General features: G+C 35.6%; 1 protein-coding gene and 1 pseudogene across 1 annotated transcript; one reads left to right on the forward strand and one right to left on the reverse strand.

The window, feature by feature from the left end:
• The first annotated feature begins 959 nt into the window (after positions 1 to 959).
• Positions 960 to 5879, forward strand: LOC148939709 (unconventional myosin-Va-like; annotated as a pseudogene).
• Positions 5880 to 9050: 3171 nt separating this feature from the next.
• LOC148939710 (ankyrin repeat and BTB/POZ domain-containing protein 1-like) lies at positions 9051 to 11011 on the reverse strand. Its single transcript, XM_089106953.1, has 2 exons — positions 11005 to 11011; positions 9051 to 10887 (listed from the first exon to the last, which is right to left on the reverse strand). Exons 1-2 carry the CDS (start codon positions 11009 to 11011, stop codon positions 9431 to 9433), a joined length of 1464 nt encoding a protein of 487 aa, XP_088963079.1. The 3' UTR covers positions 9051 to 9430.
• Positions 11012 to 19714: the final 8703 nt, after the last annotated feature.

Here is a 19714-nt window from a genome sequence, read left to right on the forward strand (position 1 = left end):
GGGAAAGGGGAAAGCATGGTGTGGAGGGGGATGTCCCCTGCCAAAGCAACTATGGGCTCTGCTTAAACACTAATGAATTTGGGCTGACTGCGTAATTTGACGACGAAAATTATTTTATTTTAGAACGTCTAAAATAACTAGTATGCATTTTTGGGAAATTCGATGAGATTCTGTATTAACATAAAAGCGCATTTTCGGAAAAAAGGAACGGGAAAATGGAAGAAAATAACCATAAAAAAAGGATGGTGATGTTGTGTGCACAGACAGTTTTTCTTTCCTTTATTGAAATGTTCTTTTTGGCTGAAAAATGCTGCAATAGTACTGAAAATAAACCAAAACTTATCATTTACAATTTTGTTTCTTCTTTAAGCTTTAGGTGTTCGAAAAACAGCTGTTTAAAAAAAATAACAGCCGTTTTCTGTTTTTACCAAATAAAATAACAGAAAAAGACTCAGGTCTTCTGTTTTTTGTTGACCTGTTCTGTTTCATTAAATCCCTGTTAATTTTTTTTCTGTTTCTTCAGAAAAACAGAACATTGCCCATGCTAACACAAGACATTGAAGGCAACGTACAAGGAAAGCATTTCGAGCTTCATACCTTTGCTCAATCCTGATTTATAGATTTGTCTATTTCTGAAATTTTGGAAAAAATCCTTGGCTCATAATCTTACTAAATTAAAATAATAGGAATTGCATTTCCAGAAACAAGAGCCAATGAGAAAGATACTAAAATTACTAAGGTTAAAGGTTTTCCAAATTTAGATAGGTGTCATCTGTGCAATCTTCTGAGCCCCAGGAATAAGTGAAGGATACAAATAGTAGCTTGAGAACACCTCTTCGGGTTATATTTTAGGCCCTGGATTCATTCATTGAAGTTTTATTCACTAACTTGGCTCCTTTCCTAGATAAAAAGAGCCCTTCAACTGGAACTTACCTTTCTTGATTGTGTATCATTGCGCAATGAACACTAAATGCCCTGGTCACATTGTAAAGGCCATAAAATTCTTGATTGACCAATCAGAATCTGGATGTAAGGCGTAATTTTTTTAAATTACAAAAAAAAAATGAAAGCTTGGAACAGCAATTTTTCTATCTGTAACAGAATTCTGACAGAAGTTAGTAAGACGTGGTATAAGTAGAGAACGGCTAGAAGCAAATTAATGTTGCTGCAAACTTTGGTACTTTTGTTTTATAGCCACCACGCTCAAGTTCCGTCGAAAAGTGAAGTTTGATTAATGCTAATGAAATAAAACAAAATATAATGAAAATTTAATGACTTATCCACAAAATTATGAAAACTACAACAAAGAATTATGGGAGGGGGGTTGCCCAGACTGTATTATATTAAATTAGTAGTCTAAACAAACCTAACCTAACCAAAATACAAACTAAATATTCATTTAAACCATAGCTACGAGGTGGCTTTCCATTGAGCTGAAGCAAATATTGTCTGGCAGAAAAACGATGGAAACCGGATATTATTTCATATTCGTGATACAAGACCTTAAGTGTGGCTGGTATTAAACAAAAGTACCCTAATTTCTTGCAGTTTTACATTTCCGCTGCTGAAACACAAGTATGGCACCAAAATCAACAAAAACCCCATGTCATTCATAAAGCTTGAATTTTTTTTATTAATAGATATGACTATAATGTAACTTAAGCATAAAGTTAGTAACCCTATTAAAGGAAAAGAAGCTTTGTTTTATAGTTTAGACAAAATGGTGTTTCCGTATTAGCCACTACACACTCGAGAAGTTTGCTGATTGTAAGATCTAAGAAAACCCGTTTCATAGCCGCAAAGACAAATGACCGGTGATAGAATTCATTGGACTAGTATAATTTGGGCTGTCTATTTGCACATCACGGGGTGGGGTAAGCTTAGGTTATTTTACCCTTCCTCCCCCCTAATGTGCAAATATATAGCCCAAATTATATTATTATATAAACTAAAGTATTTTATTTTAATCCTATTTTGGTAAATTTCATTAGCATTAACCTAACTTCACTTCTCGAGTATGTACTGGCTAATACGGAATTACCAACAAAATATTCCTGACTAGAGACACAGTTTCCCATGCTTGAATCTGAAATAGAAGCAAACCAAGTATTCAATTAAGTTTTTTTTTTGCATAATTTACATGCAAATTTACATGCAAATTAGTTTTAATTTACAAAAATTATAATTTTATTTGTTTTTTTTAATTAAACTTAATTTTTGAGTTAAGTTTGCTTTTTTTTAATCAAAAACCAAAATCAGATACCAAAATCCATTTCATGGGGTGAGTGAAATCCGAAATTCCGAAGTGAAATGTGTCTTCAACCAGAATTTAGCTTTAATCTGATAGAACTCCCGAGATATTTAACACGAATTGCATTTTTTTTTCAAATTTTGACCATGAATTTATCTTGGTTGAATGAGGAGTGAATTTGTTTTCTTTAGTTTACTGTTTTGTGTACGTAATTCCCCATTTACTATAAACCGAAATTTTGACTTAAAGCTTAGTTCAAATTTAAAATATCTGTAATTTCTTTTGCTGTTGTGGGCAATGGAGTATCCAATTTTTTTTCTTTGTGGGAGGAGGGGGGGTATAAAAAATCTTTACAAACTGAAGCCTATCCGAATTTTTTCTATGTATTTTTGTCAATTTTTTGGGGGGGAAAACTTCGAGGGAGGGGGATAAAACCTGACATTCCCTCCCCTGGATATGGCCTTGGTTGTGGGTATGATATTCCAGGGTGTTATGCCACTATTGTTCAATGTTTAAAAATTTTTTTAACACGATTATAAACTTTTGTTTAACGTTTTTTTGTTTTAATAAATTTCTTAATTTTGACCATAAGTTGATGTGTGTTTTGTGTGAAATACATGAATGAGAAATTTTGTCGATATTAATTAGCATTTTTTCGTATTTCCCCATTTTGTCTTATCACTCCTATATAAAAAAGTAATATATTTTATTAGTTTAGGCTGAAATGCGTGTAATAGAAGAGTATGGGCATTAGTTCATTACCGGAAGTCACGCAACTCAGCTCCCTTACATCTGTTTGTTCTCGAGTGGATGATGGACATTAAGAAGCTAGCTACTTATTATTTTTATGCTAGTACGAAACAAATTAGAATAAAAAGATTTTTTAAACCTTGTACATATGCACATATGCTAGATTGTAGCCTAAAAGGTTTAAGCCTAGACCTTAAATGAAAATATGTCTTTTTGTGTCGTACTACTGTCGTACTTGGTAAATCATTGCCCTGAATTCTTACAAATCTTCTCATTTTCCAGCAGTAGCTAGCAACTTAGTAAGAGACGATCATCCTGAGAGTAGAAACTAAAATAACCCATAACTCCTAAGAATAGATGCAGATCAGAACAAGAAGTACACTATTTGAACCGCCTTGTCCGAAAATCTTATATAGCAGCCCTATGGATTATTCTTATAATCTTTATTATTTTAGCTAGGAGATAACTAAAGCGAGTTTCAATTTAAATTTTTAATTTTATTATAATAAAGAACGAATATAAAGTTATTATAAAAGGCATTTCGATATAGTTATATATAGGATTTATATAGTTCATTATAATATAGAATAATTAAAACTGCAAAAATATATATGGTTTCCAAGCAATAATTTGAATCTTTTAATTCAAACTAGAGAAATCTTTAAAAGCTTAAAATTGGTTTTATTTTTTGTTAGGTCCTTACTACCCGACTCAGGATTTAATGTGTATTTCCAGACAAAAAATTCACTTTTTTTATTTTATTTTTCAGTTCAGAATCGCTACACTCATTATGTAGACTGCAAAAATATTAATGGTATCCGAGCAATTGTTTTAATCTATTAATTAAAACTAGAAAAATACCTGAACATTTTAAAATTAGTTTTAATTTTTCTTAGGTTCTTGCTACTCAACGCGTGACTTAAGTAATAACTGAACGGAATTGAATATAGAATGAATAATCAAAACAAATTGAAGAAATACCAAGGTATACCAAGAGCACGCTAGTTTGGCTTAGTTGCCCAACGAAGGTATGGCAAAAGGGACCATTATCGAAGAGTTCAATGGAAAAAAATTGCTAGTAAAAAGTGAATCCGGCAAAGTAAAAAGAAATACCTGTGAAAGATGTTAAAGGGCTGCCGTTCCTTTTGTTGGTACAAACAATCTTACTGGACTCTCGTACCTCCATGAGCCAGCGATTCTTAATTCCCTAAAACAAAGATTCATAAATGACAATATCATTTTTACTAGGTGTGGAATAATTTCGTTCGCAATAAATCCGTATAGAGTTGAGCATTTACTACGACTCCCCATTCAGGCTTACCACTATGATAGAAGTCATGACAAACATCTTGATCACCATGTATATGTGGCTAAAGAAGCCTGCACTCAACTCAAAAGAGACTCCCAGGACCAGAGGTTAATAGTGTCTAGTGAATCTGGTGCGGGTGAAACTGTATATGTTAAATATACATTTAGGATTTTTGTCACCACTGGAGGCTCTTCAGCTGAAAAACAAATAGAAAATAAATTGCTTTTTCCAATTCCTGTTATGGAGACTTTGGGTAATGCAAAGACGGCTCGAAATGACAATTCGTCACGCTTTGGAAATTTCATTCAAGTTGATTTGTATTCTGTGTATACTATTGCAGGAGCGCACATAAGGACGTATCTACTAGAAAAGAGTCGAGTTGTATATCAGGCTCACACAGAAGGAAACAAACACATTTTTTACCAGTTGTGCGTAGCTACTAATCTTTCAGAGTTATCTGGTCTAAAGTTAGGACCTGCGAAATCGTTTCATTATACAAACCAGGGTGAAAAACCTGTGATTGATAGTTTTAACGACTTGGAAGAGTTCAATCAAACAAGAAAGGCTCTGTCAACGTTAAACTCTGAAAAGTGGGGAGCAGAACTGCAGTTTCAAGATTCTATCTGGTATTCTACATCTGGGAAATATTGAAATACTCGAAGCGGAAAATGAAGAGTGCGCCACATCTGTGAAAGACAAACATTTGCATGTGTCTCTTGAACAGCTTGAAGTGAATCTAAAATAAACCTCTTGATTTCGGAAATCTCTTACTTCAAGACAGACAATAAGTGGCAAAGAAATTTTCACCAAACCACTAAAAAACTATGAAGCTGCGTTTTGTCGTGACGTTTAGCCAAGCATATTTATGTCCGACTATTTGGATGGATTGTTGATCAGATGAATAGATCATTAGCTAATGCTAGCTCAACTGAAATCCAAAGGTGTATTGGAATCCTAGACATCTGTTGATTTGAAACCTTCGAGTTAAATAGCTTAGTTCAGTGTTGTATCCATATATCGAAGGAAAAGCTGCAAAAGTAATTTAGCCACCACGTTTTCAAATTGGAACAAAAAGAAAATAGCGACGAAGACCAAACTGCCTTTCCATAACAAACAACAAAAGTACGAAGAACAATAGGGAAATCTTTTTGCAAGACAGTGGAGATAATTTGAATGAATATTTCGGCCATATGTCCAAGGCCGTCCTCAGCAAGACAAAAATATATGAAAGAAAAAAAAGACTCACAACAACATGCGACCAATAAACCAAAAAGTAAAAATTTTTTCAAAGCAGTCCAAGCATCCTTACTTCAGCGAATTTCAACAAGCACTGATAAAAAGTAAGGTAAAACAAGGCGATTCAATAAGATGAAAGAAAAATAAATTAAAAACACGTTCTTATTGCTAATCCAGCCTTTTTGGCAGCTAACCTCAAAGGTCTTTTTGTGACCGGTTCTGTGTTAATGTCTATCGGTTTTTTAAAATATTTTGCAAGATCATTTTTAATCAAATTTGTGTATAGAGCATTTAGTGTATATTCCTCCAAGTCCCTATTTAAGGAAATATTATTATTAACCCCTTCCGTCACGAATTATTTTCCTAGGTGAAAAAAATTATTCCCTGATTTAAACCTACTATTTAGAGCATAAGTAAGCCATTACCGAAGTGATTTGCTCAAATTCATTTATTAGGATGACGAAAATAGATGTCCAGTTAATTGGACAACGTGACCACTTTACTTTACATGAAAATCCTTGAAACAATTTCTTTCGCCCCGAAAGCAGAGCTCGACATTGCATTTTTGACATCTAGTTGTGGTTTTTAGCTTGCAGCCGTCCATCTTGCATCTCTGGGCGTGCTTGTCCCCTGTATTTACAGGCCAGTGATGATATCCATCATATCGCACATCAGACACAGGCTTGCAGCTGATCTTCCGCTTCCTCCCTACCGTTGTTTGCTCTTCTGTTTCCACGTTTGATTCTCTTGGTCGACCAACTGATCGAAGTGTTGACGTGTGTGCTTGTATTAGGGCACAGGCGACCTCCTTCCGGAAAGCAACAAGATCCAGCTTGTCTCTTCTACCCAGAGATAAGGATTGGCAGTCTCTGATGTATTCCATCCATGAATTTGTGACTGCTAGATCAATCATGTGAAAAATCAATCGCAGTGGCCACTTTCGAGATCGGATGAAGGTACGATACAAACTCATCAGGTGGTCGACTTTATCCACCCCACCCATACTGGTATTATATCTTCTAATAACTTCTGGTTGTGGAACTTGTATGTATCTACTTTCGGCTTTCGACCACCGTCGTGCATGTCCTATTTCACCGATCCCAACCAAGTTTGAGGCGATAGAAACGATGTTGTTGTCAAGCCATCGGACTATAACCAGCTCGTCTGCACCTAGTACAATTTCTTCCATTGCTCCTCGACCTTCTTTTTTCATCTCTTTTTCTGGCTTGACGGGGCACCGAGCCATTCGATTGGCGCGAACAGTACCAGTTCCATACCATCCTTCCTGTCTCAGAGCTTGGAGCAAGGGGATTGACGTAAAGAAATTGTCGGTGTAGAGCTTGGTCCCTTTTGGAATCTTTCTTCCTGTCATAAGCTTCATGACAATGCCACCCCCACCCCCCAATGCCTTGTATTCTTCAGGACTGAGTGTCGTCTTTCCCTGATACACGTCAAAGTTTAGGACCAAGCCATCAGAATTGCAGAGTAAATACAGCTTGATCCCCCATGGACAGGGCTTTCCTCTAATGTACTGTTTAATCTCAAGCTGACCTGTAAATGGGCACATTTGCTCATCTATAGAAACATTTTCATGGGAAAGCAGCTGCTGGCATCGTGCTAGCACCCTATCTATAACTGGCTGAACTTTCCAGAGACGGTTGTTCGGATCTTTGGCAGTTTCGTTGTCAACCAAGTGAAAGCAGGCTCTCAGCCTCATAAAACGGTTTAGACCCATGGCATCCGCAATGAGGGAAACCCTAGTTGCGGATGCCAAAGATCCGAACAACCGTCTCTGGAAAGTTCAGCCAAGTTGGAAAATTCAAGTTGGAAATTTCATGCAGCCCATCACCAAGTGAATGCCAACGAACTTGCGCATTTCTGTAGGATTGGTTACAATGGGATTATTTACATTCTGCTGAATACTGTATCTATTTGTTTCGATGGCAGCCAAATCGAAGAAATCGCTATCAATGTACTTACAGAAGTATTGAAAGGGTGTTGATAGTTGTTCGTTGGCAGCTGTTGCAGTATCAGACCAAGCTGGAATGATCGGGATAAACCGTTTTCTTTTCCATATCACTCGCTGTTGAGTAACGGTCTTAGGCCCAGCCTGGGATATGAGTGGCATATTGTAATGGGATAGATTCTCAAAAAATATACATCAAAATTCCCCAATTAAAGTTACCCCAGTAAAATAACATCACCCAAGAATGTGAATTCCAAAAATTCAAGTAACCTATAAATCAAACAAATATCAAGTGTTCAATTTAAAATACTGAAATAAACGTAGTTAATTTAACAAAAAATCTTTCCCACAGGAAATGCAACAAGTAAATCCGACCCCCCGTCTCCAAAGTATCCAATAAATATTAGCTTGATCAAATCTTGCACGACAGGTGATTAACACCTATGTTCAAATAATAAGCGCTCGAAAATACCAAACGGAAAAGAAAGTAAGATTTACAATGCGAAAAAAAGTAGTCACTCGAGATGTAAAATATTTGCTTAAACTAACTGCATTGTTCTGGAGACTAAGTTTAACACCTGAGTATCTTAGTGAAATTAAATATTATTATCACTGACAAACTTTAAAAGAAACAAAATGTACGTCCTCTTAAAATTAAGCGACACCCTGCTGGGAAAATATTACAAATACAAAACTTCGATCGTTCGAAAAATCCCAAAGTGATATCTTAAAAGTCATAAATTAAGCGACACCTGTTAGCAAAACATTGCAGTGTAGAATTTTTAGTTGCTAGAAAAATTCCAGAGTGACATCTTAAAACTCATAAACTGTAATTAAACCCGAGTAGCTCATTGGTGCAAGCCAGTCCAATAGTAATGTAGGACAATAGCGCAGCCAATAAGGACTGAGAAAATATACTTTTAGCAACGCCTAAACGTAACCTCCGGCATAGTTGCAGAGGATAGATAGTTAGAACTTAACAATTTTGCGCCAGTCTACTATGAGTCTATTATGAGTCTATTTTGAGTCTATTTTGGAGTCTTAGTTCGAGTTTTACACCAGTCTCCTAGCTATTTTTTTTTTTTTTTTTTTTTTTTTTTTTTTTTTTTTTTTTTTTTCTTTCTAACAAGATTTTTAATAAAACATAAAGTAATACAATAAATTAAAATTTATAATAACTTGTAAAGGCAAAAACAAAACGGTATAATTGCGACTAAAAAAAGAAGCATTACCAATTCTAATACTTCCATGACTATGTAACTTAAAACCTATATAAAAAGGACGAGCTAAAGTCAAAAGAAATACTTGGTACTTTCGTCAAAACTAAATTTTATATGAAAATTAAATCGAAGTCTCTCCAATAAATAAATTAGCGCCGCCATAGCCATAATCAAACTGAAGATGAGTTGCTTTTTGTTATAATAATATTTTTGGTAGTTTTTTTTTTTTTTTAATGACAATAATTATATATAGATATGGTAGCCGTTTTTATAAAAAAAATTTTAATATATATTTTAATATTTAAAATTTATTACCTACACCTGTAAAGAATGATTATAAGAAGATGATATCTTTGTTTTCAGGCAAATATTAAAAAAAAAATGTATCAATATTATCTAACACCAACTTTTTTCATTCTTCTGTCTACCTCCCTTTCTACTCTCTACTCTATCAACTCTCGCTTTAATTAAAAATTATAAGAACCGTTAACAATAGCAACACAGCCATGAAAAAAATAAAAAATAAATGTTACAATCTAAAACGAAAAGAGTACTGCTAAAATAGAAATAACACAACAGCAACAATATTGCTAAGACAGAAACAATGCTTCGAATAATAAATGAAAGCTGGCAATTAGAATAAAATTAAGAAATTAGAAAACAATGTTCATAAAATTAGGAAAAGACCAGAACCGATCTTAAGCATCGAGGCCCATATCTTCTAACATATATTCGATAAGACGAAGATTTTCATTGGCCTTATCAATGACCTCATATCTCAGACTTTCTAAAGATCCAGTAATATGATAGCGTATATCGTCCAAAACTTCAATAGTATCGGTTTCTTGCCGATCTTTCAAAGCTTTAGCATCCTCTACAATCAATGAGCGAAAATCTTCATTGTTCACCATCGTAGTTAGATTCTTTGCAAGAAACTCCGTGCACTGATTCTCTAATCGGGGCAGTTGAAAAATCCTAGCCGTTCGAATCAAAGGCACAACACATTCATCGTTTAACACTGTTGCCAAAAAATTTCCACAGAGCTTCTTCAAACCAGATAAGAGATAGATATCTGCTGCACAAAGGACGTCATACACAATCTCCTCTGTGAACTGAACTGAGTTTTCGTAGATATAATGCACAATACAAGCAAAAACTTTTGCCTCAATATCATGTAAGTTAATGTACATAATCCCTTGGGAGTAGTCTTTTAGTGATTCATTGAAGTGATCGGATAGAAGTGCCCGAAAGTATTCGCTCCTTCCACTGAAAAACACTCTGTGGCACATAAAGCGATGACCTTGAACAAAGAAGCAAACGTCTACAAAAGTTGAAGGCACAGATGGCATTAGCGGCAGTTCAGAGCCAACAATCCAATCACTAAGTTCTGAGGGCAGAGCTTGCTCAGCCAAAACACCTAAATCTTGCTGCAGTTCTGAAGAGAGTGCTGGCTTCTCAACAAGTACTGTTGTAACTTTTGTACCAGGTTTTGTACATGCAAAAGAGTCCACCTTTTTCACAGCCTCTTCTAGTTCATGTCTAAGGTCATTAAGCTTACACTGCTTGGCTAGGCGTATGCAGTCCGCCACATCCTCAAGCTGAGAATCCAAACGAGCTGTATATAAAAACTGTAGAAGAGATCGAAATGCTTGAGGCTTCACAAGTTTATTATTTAACTTTATGACATTTTTATATTTCCATTTCTGTTGGAATATGTCATTAAAATAGCCACATCTTGCTGAAAGAATACATCGGTGCACAGGGAATTTCACTCCATGAACAATAAAAGTTGTGTCACTAAATTCTCCAGATTCAAGTAATTTCCTTAAGAACTCTTCAAATAAATCTCTTCTGATGATATGTGAAGTAACAATATTAAATCTTAATAAAATATTCCGTATGTGCACTGTCAGTGATCCATATAAGCATCTTTCACCATCAAATGTATTGGCTTCACATCGCGCACCATTTACCAGAAGATATTCCACCAGTTCTGAATGTCCACACAAGCATGCATAATACAATGGTGTACTATCCCATTTATCTCTAAAATTCAAGTCGCATTCTTTCTGCTCTACTAGATATTTTACTCTGTACAAATCTCCTCTCCTGCAACTTAAAAACAAGTCGTGGACACAGTACACAGTACACAGTACTTAAGAACAATTCCTGTTGCCGTGGACACAGGAACACCCTGAAGATGAAAACTTGGGACAGTACCATCACATAACGGTATCTAAAGTAAAACCCAAGGAATCTCACTCCTGGAAACAGACCATGTTACGAAATACACCACACCCCCCGGAAGATATGGCATTCAAGCAGTGGAGACATTCTTCAAAAGTACTTGACCCCTCCCAAAGTTCACAAGAATCATTTAACTCCCCCGAGGCAGGACCTCAGCGAGAGGAAATAGAAAATAAACCCTCAACCTCCAGAGCAGATGAGATATACGAAGCAACGGCAGGTGATACCACAAAACCTCAAAGGACAACCCCAGAAAACCATAAGGATGAATCCTCAGGAACTAGCTCGACCGAGTCCGACGATGAACCCCAAGACGCACAAAAACAAAAACCCACTTCGGCTACTGCCCATGCAAAACAGGCTAAGGCAAAAGGCCAAAAATTCCTTTCGAAACAATACAAGAAATTCGATCTAATCTCTATGGGAAAGTCAAAAAAGAGTAAAACGCCAGAAAACGAACAGGAGGTTACCACGAAATCTGGCAGAATTAGCAAAAGACCGGACAAATTGAAATACGTCTAGGAACAATTATCCCCCCCCAAAAAAAAATTATAAGGTAATATTAAATCATAAAGAGCAGTTTAAAAAAAAAAAAAAAAAAACATATGAAGAATATATGGGCGACTTTTATTGTGATTCCCAGAAAAGGTCGAAAAAATTAAAAATTTAATTTTGCAATATAAAATAAACCTCGGCTTGGGAAATAACCCCGAATATATAATTAGGCGAGCCTTTTTCCAGTCCCCCCCCCTCCGACAGAAAAACAACTCGTGCACCCCTAGTCCTGACCAAACAGTGATGGCTAAGCTATTCCAAGTCCGCGCACAACTCCTAGTGGACTCGGCCGAATTAATAACGGAAAAATCGAAAATTGAAAATATGATAGAAACCATACTTAAATCGCTTATCGAAGTTAAGGCGACCCAAGAAAAAATGAACAAGAAGATAAATGAGATCCTAATTACTAAGCAAGTAGACAAGTTAATAGAGGCCCAATTTATAGAGGTGAAAGAACGAATCACCAAAATCCAGAATGAAATGGAATCAATTAGTGACACCGCAATTGTCGAGGGATACAATTATCCCGACCAGATCCTAAAATTACAAGTATTGTACGATAAATTGCAGGAAATTGGAAAAAAAGTACAAGATTACAAGAATAGTACCATCCTGTCCGCGACGATGGCAATACAAGAACTCCTAACACCCCAGAGGGCAAAGATTTTGAAAATGCAACATAAGTACGACCACTTGAAGGCACAAAAAGAAATAATTAAGCTGCAACAAGATACCTTAGAGAAACAGCTAAAAGAGAACCATATCGAAATTAATAAGGAACTACGGAAACAGAGAGATTTTTGCTCAAATTTGGAACAAATGGTTGCAACATGTTTTACCGTTGAAATTGATCTACCCCTCAGCCCCCATTTGGAAAATTTTCTTACTAAGAGTTGCAACGAAGTACCCTCCCAACTTGCACATTGGGCGATTTCAAATCAAACTAGTCAGCATCACATGAAACCCCAAGTGAAAACTAATCAACAGCATCCTCCAACGGGTAATAATATAATCACGAGGAACCAGTACCCTGAGGCCCAAGAGAATGCTATTACGGGCCAAGATCCCTCAAAAAGATATGAGCAACAAGGAACACCCAAAACCCAACCATCGCTAGAAGCCGCAGAAAACTAAGAAATGCCAAACACGGGAATAAATCGAGCTAAACAAAAACAAAAAGATGTAAAAATTCTTCCCCGTCAAAATCCCCTTCGAATACATTAAAATAACTACTTTTTATAGAACGTGATGTTTAGCGACAAAAAAGTAATAAATAACCCAACACTCGAGCGAAAACTCGTTAAACTAGATAATTTTGTTTCTGCTAGACAGAACATAGTATTTCCTTAAAAAATAAATAGATAAATAAATGCAGATTACAAATTCAATGGTAAAAAAAAAAAAAAGCAATGAATAGCCATCCTTATATTACTAAGGAATAGTTAAACAGCATTTCGGATACCCCCCCCCCCAGAGTAGGTAAGCCTGACGATCACAATGGATCGCTTAATGAGGAGATTTACTTCAGGGCACGAGTGTCAAAATCAAAAGTGATTAGGAAAACAAAAAATCTGAAACAATCAAATAATTAAAACCCAATCACTCCTAAGTTAAAGCAATTAAATTCCTACGCGAAGGACTCGAAATACCTAGCCCTATCGCGGCAGTCTCACAAGTGCCCTGACTCGACTATCTCTACCCAATTAACTGTCACACATTTTTCATATTACCTGGTTTCCTTCGGACCCCACAGATTAGTATAAGATAGTCATAATATACTCTCAAACCCGTACCTTGTGGCCCCCCACCCAAAAAAAAAAAAAAAAGAAGAAAGAAAAACTAATAAAAATCTGAGTCCTCGTTCAATAATCAATCTAGGAAGTCATTCTATACAATGTCTAATGAAATATTAATTCCAGAAACAGCAAAAAGGATGTGGATAACAAAGGTCATAACAATCTTCATTTCCCAAACTATAGCCCAAGACATCGTAAAACATGGAATAATCTTCAAACACGAAAACTCGTTACTTGCAAGCCACAATGCCTGGAAAATATTTATGAAACTGGATCCTAAACCGTTTGAAACCCTGTTTCAACAGGTAATGAGACTGGAGAAAAACACCGATGAATTAAGGGATTCCATATTCCAATTTTTGAAATCAGATAAAAGCTTGCAAACCACAAAAGACATGCACCATAAGGAAAATAAAGGAAATATACCCCCAATTCTTCCCAAACTAAAATCAAAATTCATAGTGGACGATTTTGACAAGAAAATGGCAGAAATCGACAAAGCTTTAGGAACTAACAATACAGGAAACAGGAGGAAAAGAGAATTAAGCAATGGTGACGGACCTATGAAAGAACCTACCAGAGTAAAATGTACTGCCGACTCCCTCTTGGCAACTTCTAAAAAAAAAATAAACTCTATGATGGGAATTACGCTATGCCAAGTGAATTACCAAGCCTGTGGACCTTCCTCAAGGAATTATGGCAAAATCATGCCGAACAAAATGTCACGAAGCGAATAATATCAAAACTCACAAAGGAAAAGTATTACAAGCAAATTATTAACCTAAACGACTTAAAATTCTCAAATACACAACAAAATTATAAGAATCAAGAGCATAGTGAAAGAAAAAGAGAAGCCACACAAACAACCACACCTAGATATGAGACTTCAGTAATAGGCATACAATCTTCTATGCCGGAAACTACAACAAGTAGAGCCCCAGAGATAACCGCACTTAGCAACGAGTCACCTAGAAATTTGACTACAATAACATATATAAGACCCACGATACTTACAAAATGGACGTGGTCGACTGGACCCATGTTTTACAGAACCCAGTCAATTGGTGTATTTACTATAGGCTTAAGAGCAAGACTCCCAGTAAGGCATACCGAAATGCAAACGATAAAGGTACAAGCGTTTCAACCAGTCGAAAAGAAAGACAAAACTAAGAAAGAGGAGGAAGACGATTACCCACACAAGAAATGTTGGACAATAGACGGTAAACGTACGTGTGCTAGATTAGCAATGGCCGATGAGCCAGAAAAGGAAAATATCGAACCATTACAGGAGCCAAGCGAAAAGAACGCTCTAAGAGTAACGATTCGCCAATCCTTCATAATTTTATATAGACAGAGACTGCAAGCACTATTTGAATTGTTAAATACAGAAATACAAAAGCTGAAGCAAAGTACCAAGAGAATCTTCAAATTATTTTTTAGAAAAAGCAAATACCGCAGATCAGCTAGTCTAATACCGATCGTGGGAGAATTAGCCTCACGATTGTTTGGCCTTTCAACTGAAGCAGACCTAAATATCCTAAGTCAAAACGTAGGAAAATTAAATACCGCCATGAACGTGACCTTACACGTCCAAAAAATACAAGCCAGTAGAGCCAATTACCAGAGAGACAAAATTGAGGCAATCTCAAAGAAAATATCAAAAACAGTGAGCATAATGAATTACCTGAAAAATGAAGTAGATCGTGTTATTACCGATTCAAGCCTCACCATGGTATCACTAGACATAGTGACAATGTCATTACTTAACCTGGCGACTGACGTTAGCAAATTTGAATTTGCATTATTTGCCCTTACCGGAGGAACCTTGTCATATGACCTAGTGGATCCTTCGAACCTAAAAAGTATCTTGGATGAAATAAAAACACATTTAACGTTCGGACTACATCTACCAACAGAACCGGAAGTAGCGAACTTATTCCACTATTACACCAAGCTGAAGGTTCACATCACGGAAATAAACAAGCAATTGTTTACAGTAGTAACAATTCCGTTAATAAATCAACAGTCAATATATGATTTGTATAAAATTTCCACGTTTCCGGCCAACATAGGCAGAACCAATGCATTCATGATTATCACCCCCGAAGCGGAATACTTACTAATCGATCAAGATAGAAGGAAATATGCCTTAGGAAATCCACGGGACCTAAAGGACTGTATAGCATTTAAAAACCTGGTGTGTCAACTGACACTGCCCATTTTCAATGTAAAACCCGGATCATGTATGGTGGATATATTCTTAAAATAGACTCAACAAGAAGAAATTCCAAGCTCATGCGAAGCACTAGTAGGCAGTACTAAAAGAGGAATATTTATTCAACTTAGAAATGATCTGTGGCTATTTTCTGTTCCAAAAGAAACAGTTGGGACAATCTCATGTTATAATAACACAGAGAGAATCGATCCAAGCTACAGAGCTGAACTACTATTACAAGACGTGGGAACAATAACAATAAAACAAGGATGCCGACTGGTGACTAAAGAAGCCACGGTGCACACTCCCCTCATAACAACAAGCACCAACATAATAAGTCCCAAGATAAACATCTTCAAACCAGTCAATCTATCATATACAATTCCTAATATTGATAAGGAAGAAGTAAGAGCCACAATATGGTCAAAAATAGAGAATATCAAGGGAACCTTACCACTAACAAAAATAAAAGAAGCCTTAGACTCTCAAAGTCCCCTATTTACAAATGAAGACCAAAGACTGACGTATGTGGAAAGTAGATACGGACTGTTTTCGACAAATTTTTGGTTGCATACCCTCCTGACAATATGATTCTTATTCATAATCTCATACTCTATACGAATCTCATTGAACCTAAATTACGGAAGAGTGTTTAGAATAACACGTGGAAAGAGAGAAAAGTCAGATCACATCGAGCAGAGTGAGATGCAAAACCTAAACCCAGAACTCCCTGATAACCCTTAAAGTAAGAAAAAAAAAAGAGTAAGGGAGGACGTAATCGAGCGAGTGAGAATAGAGGTCCTCATTTGTGCCATGTTAAATCCCAAATCTTTCTTTTTTGTTTTTGCAGCCGCATGGGTGGACATACCGCAAAAGATATATATTTTAAGCATTATGAATCCGCATAGACAATAAAGAGTTGTAAATCCAGAATAGAAAAAGACCTCTCACATAAACCATAGTGCCGCAATCTCAAATAGTAGTATTAGATAAAGTAAAATTAAATGTTAGATGATTGTTGACTAAGATATAAAAAATATATTTAGTTTTAAGCATTTTAAAACTGCACATATGTATTTTAACGAAAAATGCGACAACCAGTGAAAATTCTTTAGCTTGATTTTTTTTTTAACCATAATAATTTTCTGATGAGAAAATTGCTTATATGATCGAATTCTATTTATCGTGGCAAAAAGAATAATATAATTAGATATGCCCTTATTTTCTTTAGTTGTCTTTATACATGAAGGCAATAAATCAAGTTTATTGGCACCATGAATAATAACTGTTATTTCAAAAATTGCCCACGCAAAATATTATGAAAACCGTATGTTGTTGTTATATGTTTCAACTTCTGTAACTGCAAAGAGCAAATGATTCTGCCCAGATATTTATATTCTAGGAAGCAAAGTAATCAGTGCAGATTAATTATGGTACCAGCATGCAACACGGATACAACCCAGTAGCATCTACTTTCATCATTCATCAACCACCGACAAGTACTCACCAAGAAAATATCTGAAGACGATATGCTGATCACCAATCCAGATAACCAGAACCCAGTACCAGGTAATTTTACCTCAAGCTGTGCCGGGAACCAAGGACCCTATACACAAATATATACCTAAACTAATGATTACCCAAAAAGTATCATCGACATGTCATTTCGTAAAACTGCATAAATACCCGTCAGATCTTTAGACGGCAACGGCCTTAAGATTAAACGTTTGAAACGCCAAAAATAAAACTAGAGTAAATCCCTCAAGGACTATGTATCTTAAGCCCCATATCAGAGACAATATGTTAACCAAGACAAAAGGTTTAAGTTTTGACTATCCAATTATTGTTAGATGTCACAAAACCAAACCATCCTCCATGAGATGAAGAACCAATCATAATCAATTTTTGTGGGAAACATAAACTGTAAGTGCTAAAGTTTTTCCCAAAAATGAAGTGTTCAGAGAAGAGAACCAAACAGCTATTACTATTTTCATCTCCCTGTTAAGCTATCAATAATTGTGAATCATTGAACTGAAAATCAAAGACAATGCGTCGAGCCAAGGCACTTAAATCAAGTTACAATCATGCCATAGATAACGTTAAGTGTCGTAACACAGCCCAAAGTCCAAATGAAAGATGGACTGAGCGTGAAAAATTTACGGGAAACACAGACTGTACGAGTATTTGATTTTCTCGGGCCAAACTGTATCGAAGAGATACCTAGCTAGAGACCAAGACACCCATTTCATGTAATCAATCCCCCAAGGGTTACATACCTAATAGACATCTCAATAAATCTACAACATCAACCCCTCGTATACGACGTAATGAACCACGAACGGACAATTTTGTGCATACAGTCATACTTGCGAACAACATAAACACTGTTCCAAAGAACGAGTGACAGGAAGGAAACGCCAAGAAGACAAACCATGAACAATTAGCCAATCCAGTAATTAATTAAATGGAAGCCCAAAGTAAGAGTGAAAACGAATGTGAGTAATATAGACACGTAGAATGATGAAGTAAGTGTGAAATCTTATGTATCTAGCTAATAACTTTAATCAACATAAAGAGCTTTTCATAAAATATGAAAATCAGTGTAGATTACGTTAGCTCAGTGTTGCAATCAGACATCAATATCAGAATCTATTAAAGTGTCAAACTTTTTCTTGCAAATTGTTTTAATTTTAGTGAGTTAAAATTTTATATGCGGTTAGATATTTTATACGTAGCTAGATGCTTTTTTGAAATCAAATACCTATCATACCAACATAGCGTCTGGTGGAAGCATAAATTCGCGTTAAATAACAAAATAATTACAAAAGCGGAACTTAACTAGTTGGAGACATATAGAAGTATTAGAACATCAGGTAAAGGAATTTTAATATTAGGTGAATGGATAGTAATATAATCGTGCCTATTTAACGTCAGGTAGATGTATAAATCAGCAATATAAGTAGCAAAAAAGTGCCACGTTAGGTAATAAAGCAAGAATTAATGCCGAACTTGGATTAGTTAAAACTAAGTAGAAGTATTATCATATCAGGTGAAGGAATAAAAATTTAATCGTGTCATTTTAGTGTCAGGTGAAAGTAAAGTCGAGTCTTAGAAAGGCAAAATGTACCATTTTCAGTGATGAGAAAATCGTATCAGGTGAAGGTAAACCTAGTGTTAGGTGGAGGAAATAATAATTACTATATAATCACATAACCTAATGTAGAAACTCTTTGGCCCCTTCGCCAAATCGAGTGAGTAGACCATAAACTTTAAAAGTGATGTTGTTACACGTATAGTCTAGTAGAGCAATCAAGTATACAAAAAAAATATATATGAATTTTTCCAAAGCAGAGCTAATTCAAGTAATAAGTACAAAATAAATTCTTTATAAAAAAAAAAAAACAAATTCGAAAGTGGGAGGAGCGTAACAACGATGAGGACATCGTTAAAAGTGGGATGGATGATATGTAATGGGATAGGTTCTCAAAAACTCCAAAAACCCCCAATTTAAGTTACCCAAATAAAGTATAAAATCACCCAAGATAAGAACCCGGAAAACTCGAGTAACCTACAAATCGAGCAAGACTCAAGCTGTCAATTTAACATAGTCAAACGAATGTATATAATTATACGTTGTAATTATATCTTGTAATAAACATTGCAAGAATCTTTCCCACAGAAAAATCCAATAAATAAATTCGCCCAGGTGTCGCCAATAAACGCAATAAATATCATTTTGACCAAATCTTATATGACAGCCAACGTATAATGCAATTTGAATCTTAAGAGCTCGAAAATACCAAACTGTCAAGAGACTAAAATTTATAATACGAAAAGGTAGTCACTCAAGATGCAAAATATCTCTGTTGCATTGTTCTGGAAACTAAGTTTAGAACTAGCAATCTCAATGTAATTAAATCGTGTTAGCTTCTACCAATGTTCACAGAAATAAATTATAAGTCTTCTGAAAATCAAGAGACACCCTGCTGGGAAAATATTACAATGTAAAACTTTGTTCGTTCGAAAAAATTCCAAAGTAATACTTTAAAAGTCATAAATTAAGCGACACCTGCTAGCAAAATGTTGCAGTGTAAAATTTTGAATTGCTAGAAAAATTCCAGAGTGACATTTTAAAAGCCATAAACTGTAATTAAACCCAAGTAGCT

The sequence above is a fragment of the Artemia sp. Qi Xiang Cuo genome, chromosome 21, assembly GCF_049724085.1.
Source record: "Artemia sp. Qi Xiang Cuo chromosome 21, ASM4972408v1, whole genome shotgun sequence".
Taxonomy (NCBI): Eukaryota; Metazoa; Arthropoda; class Branchiopoda; order Anostraca; family Artemiidae; genus Artemia; species Artemia sp. Qi Xiang Cuo.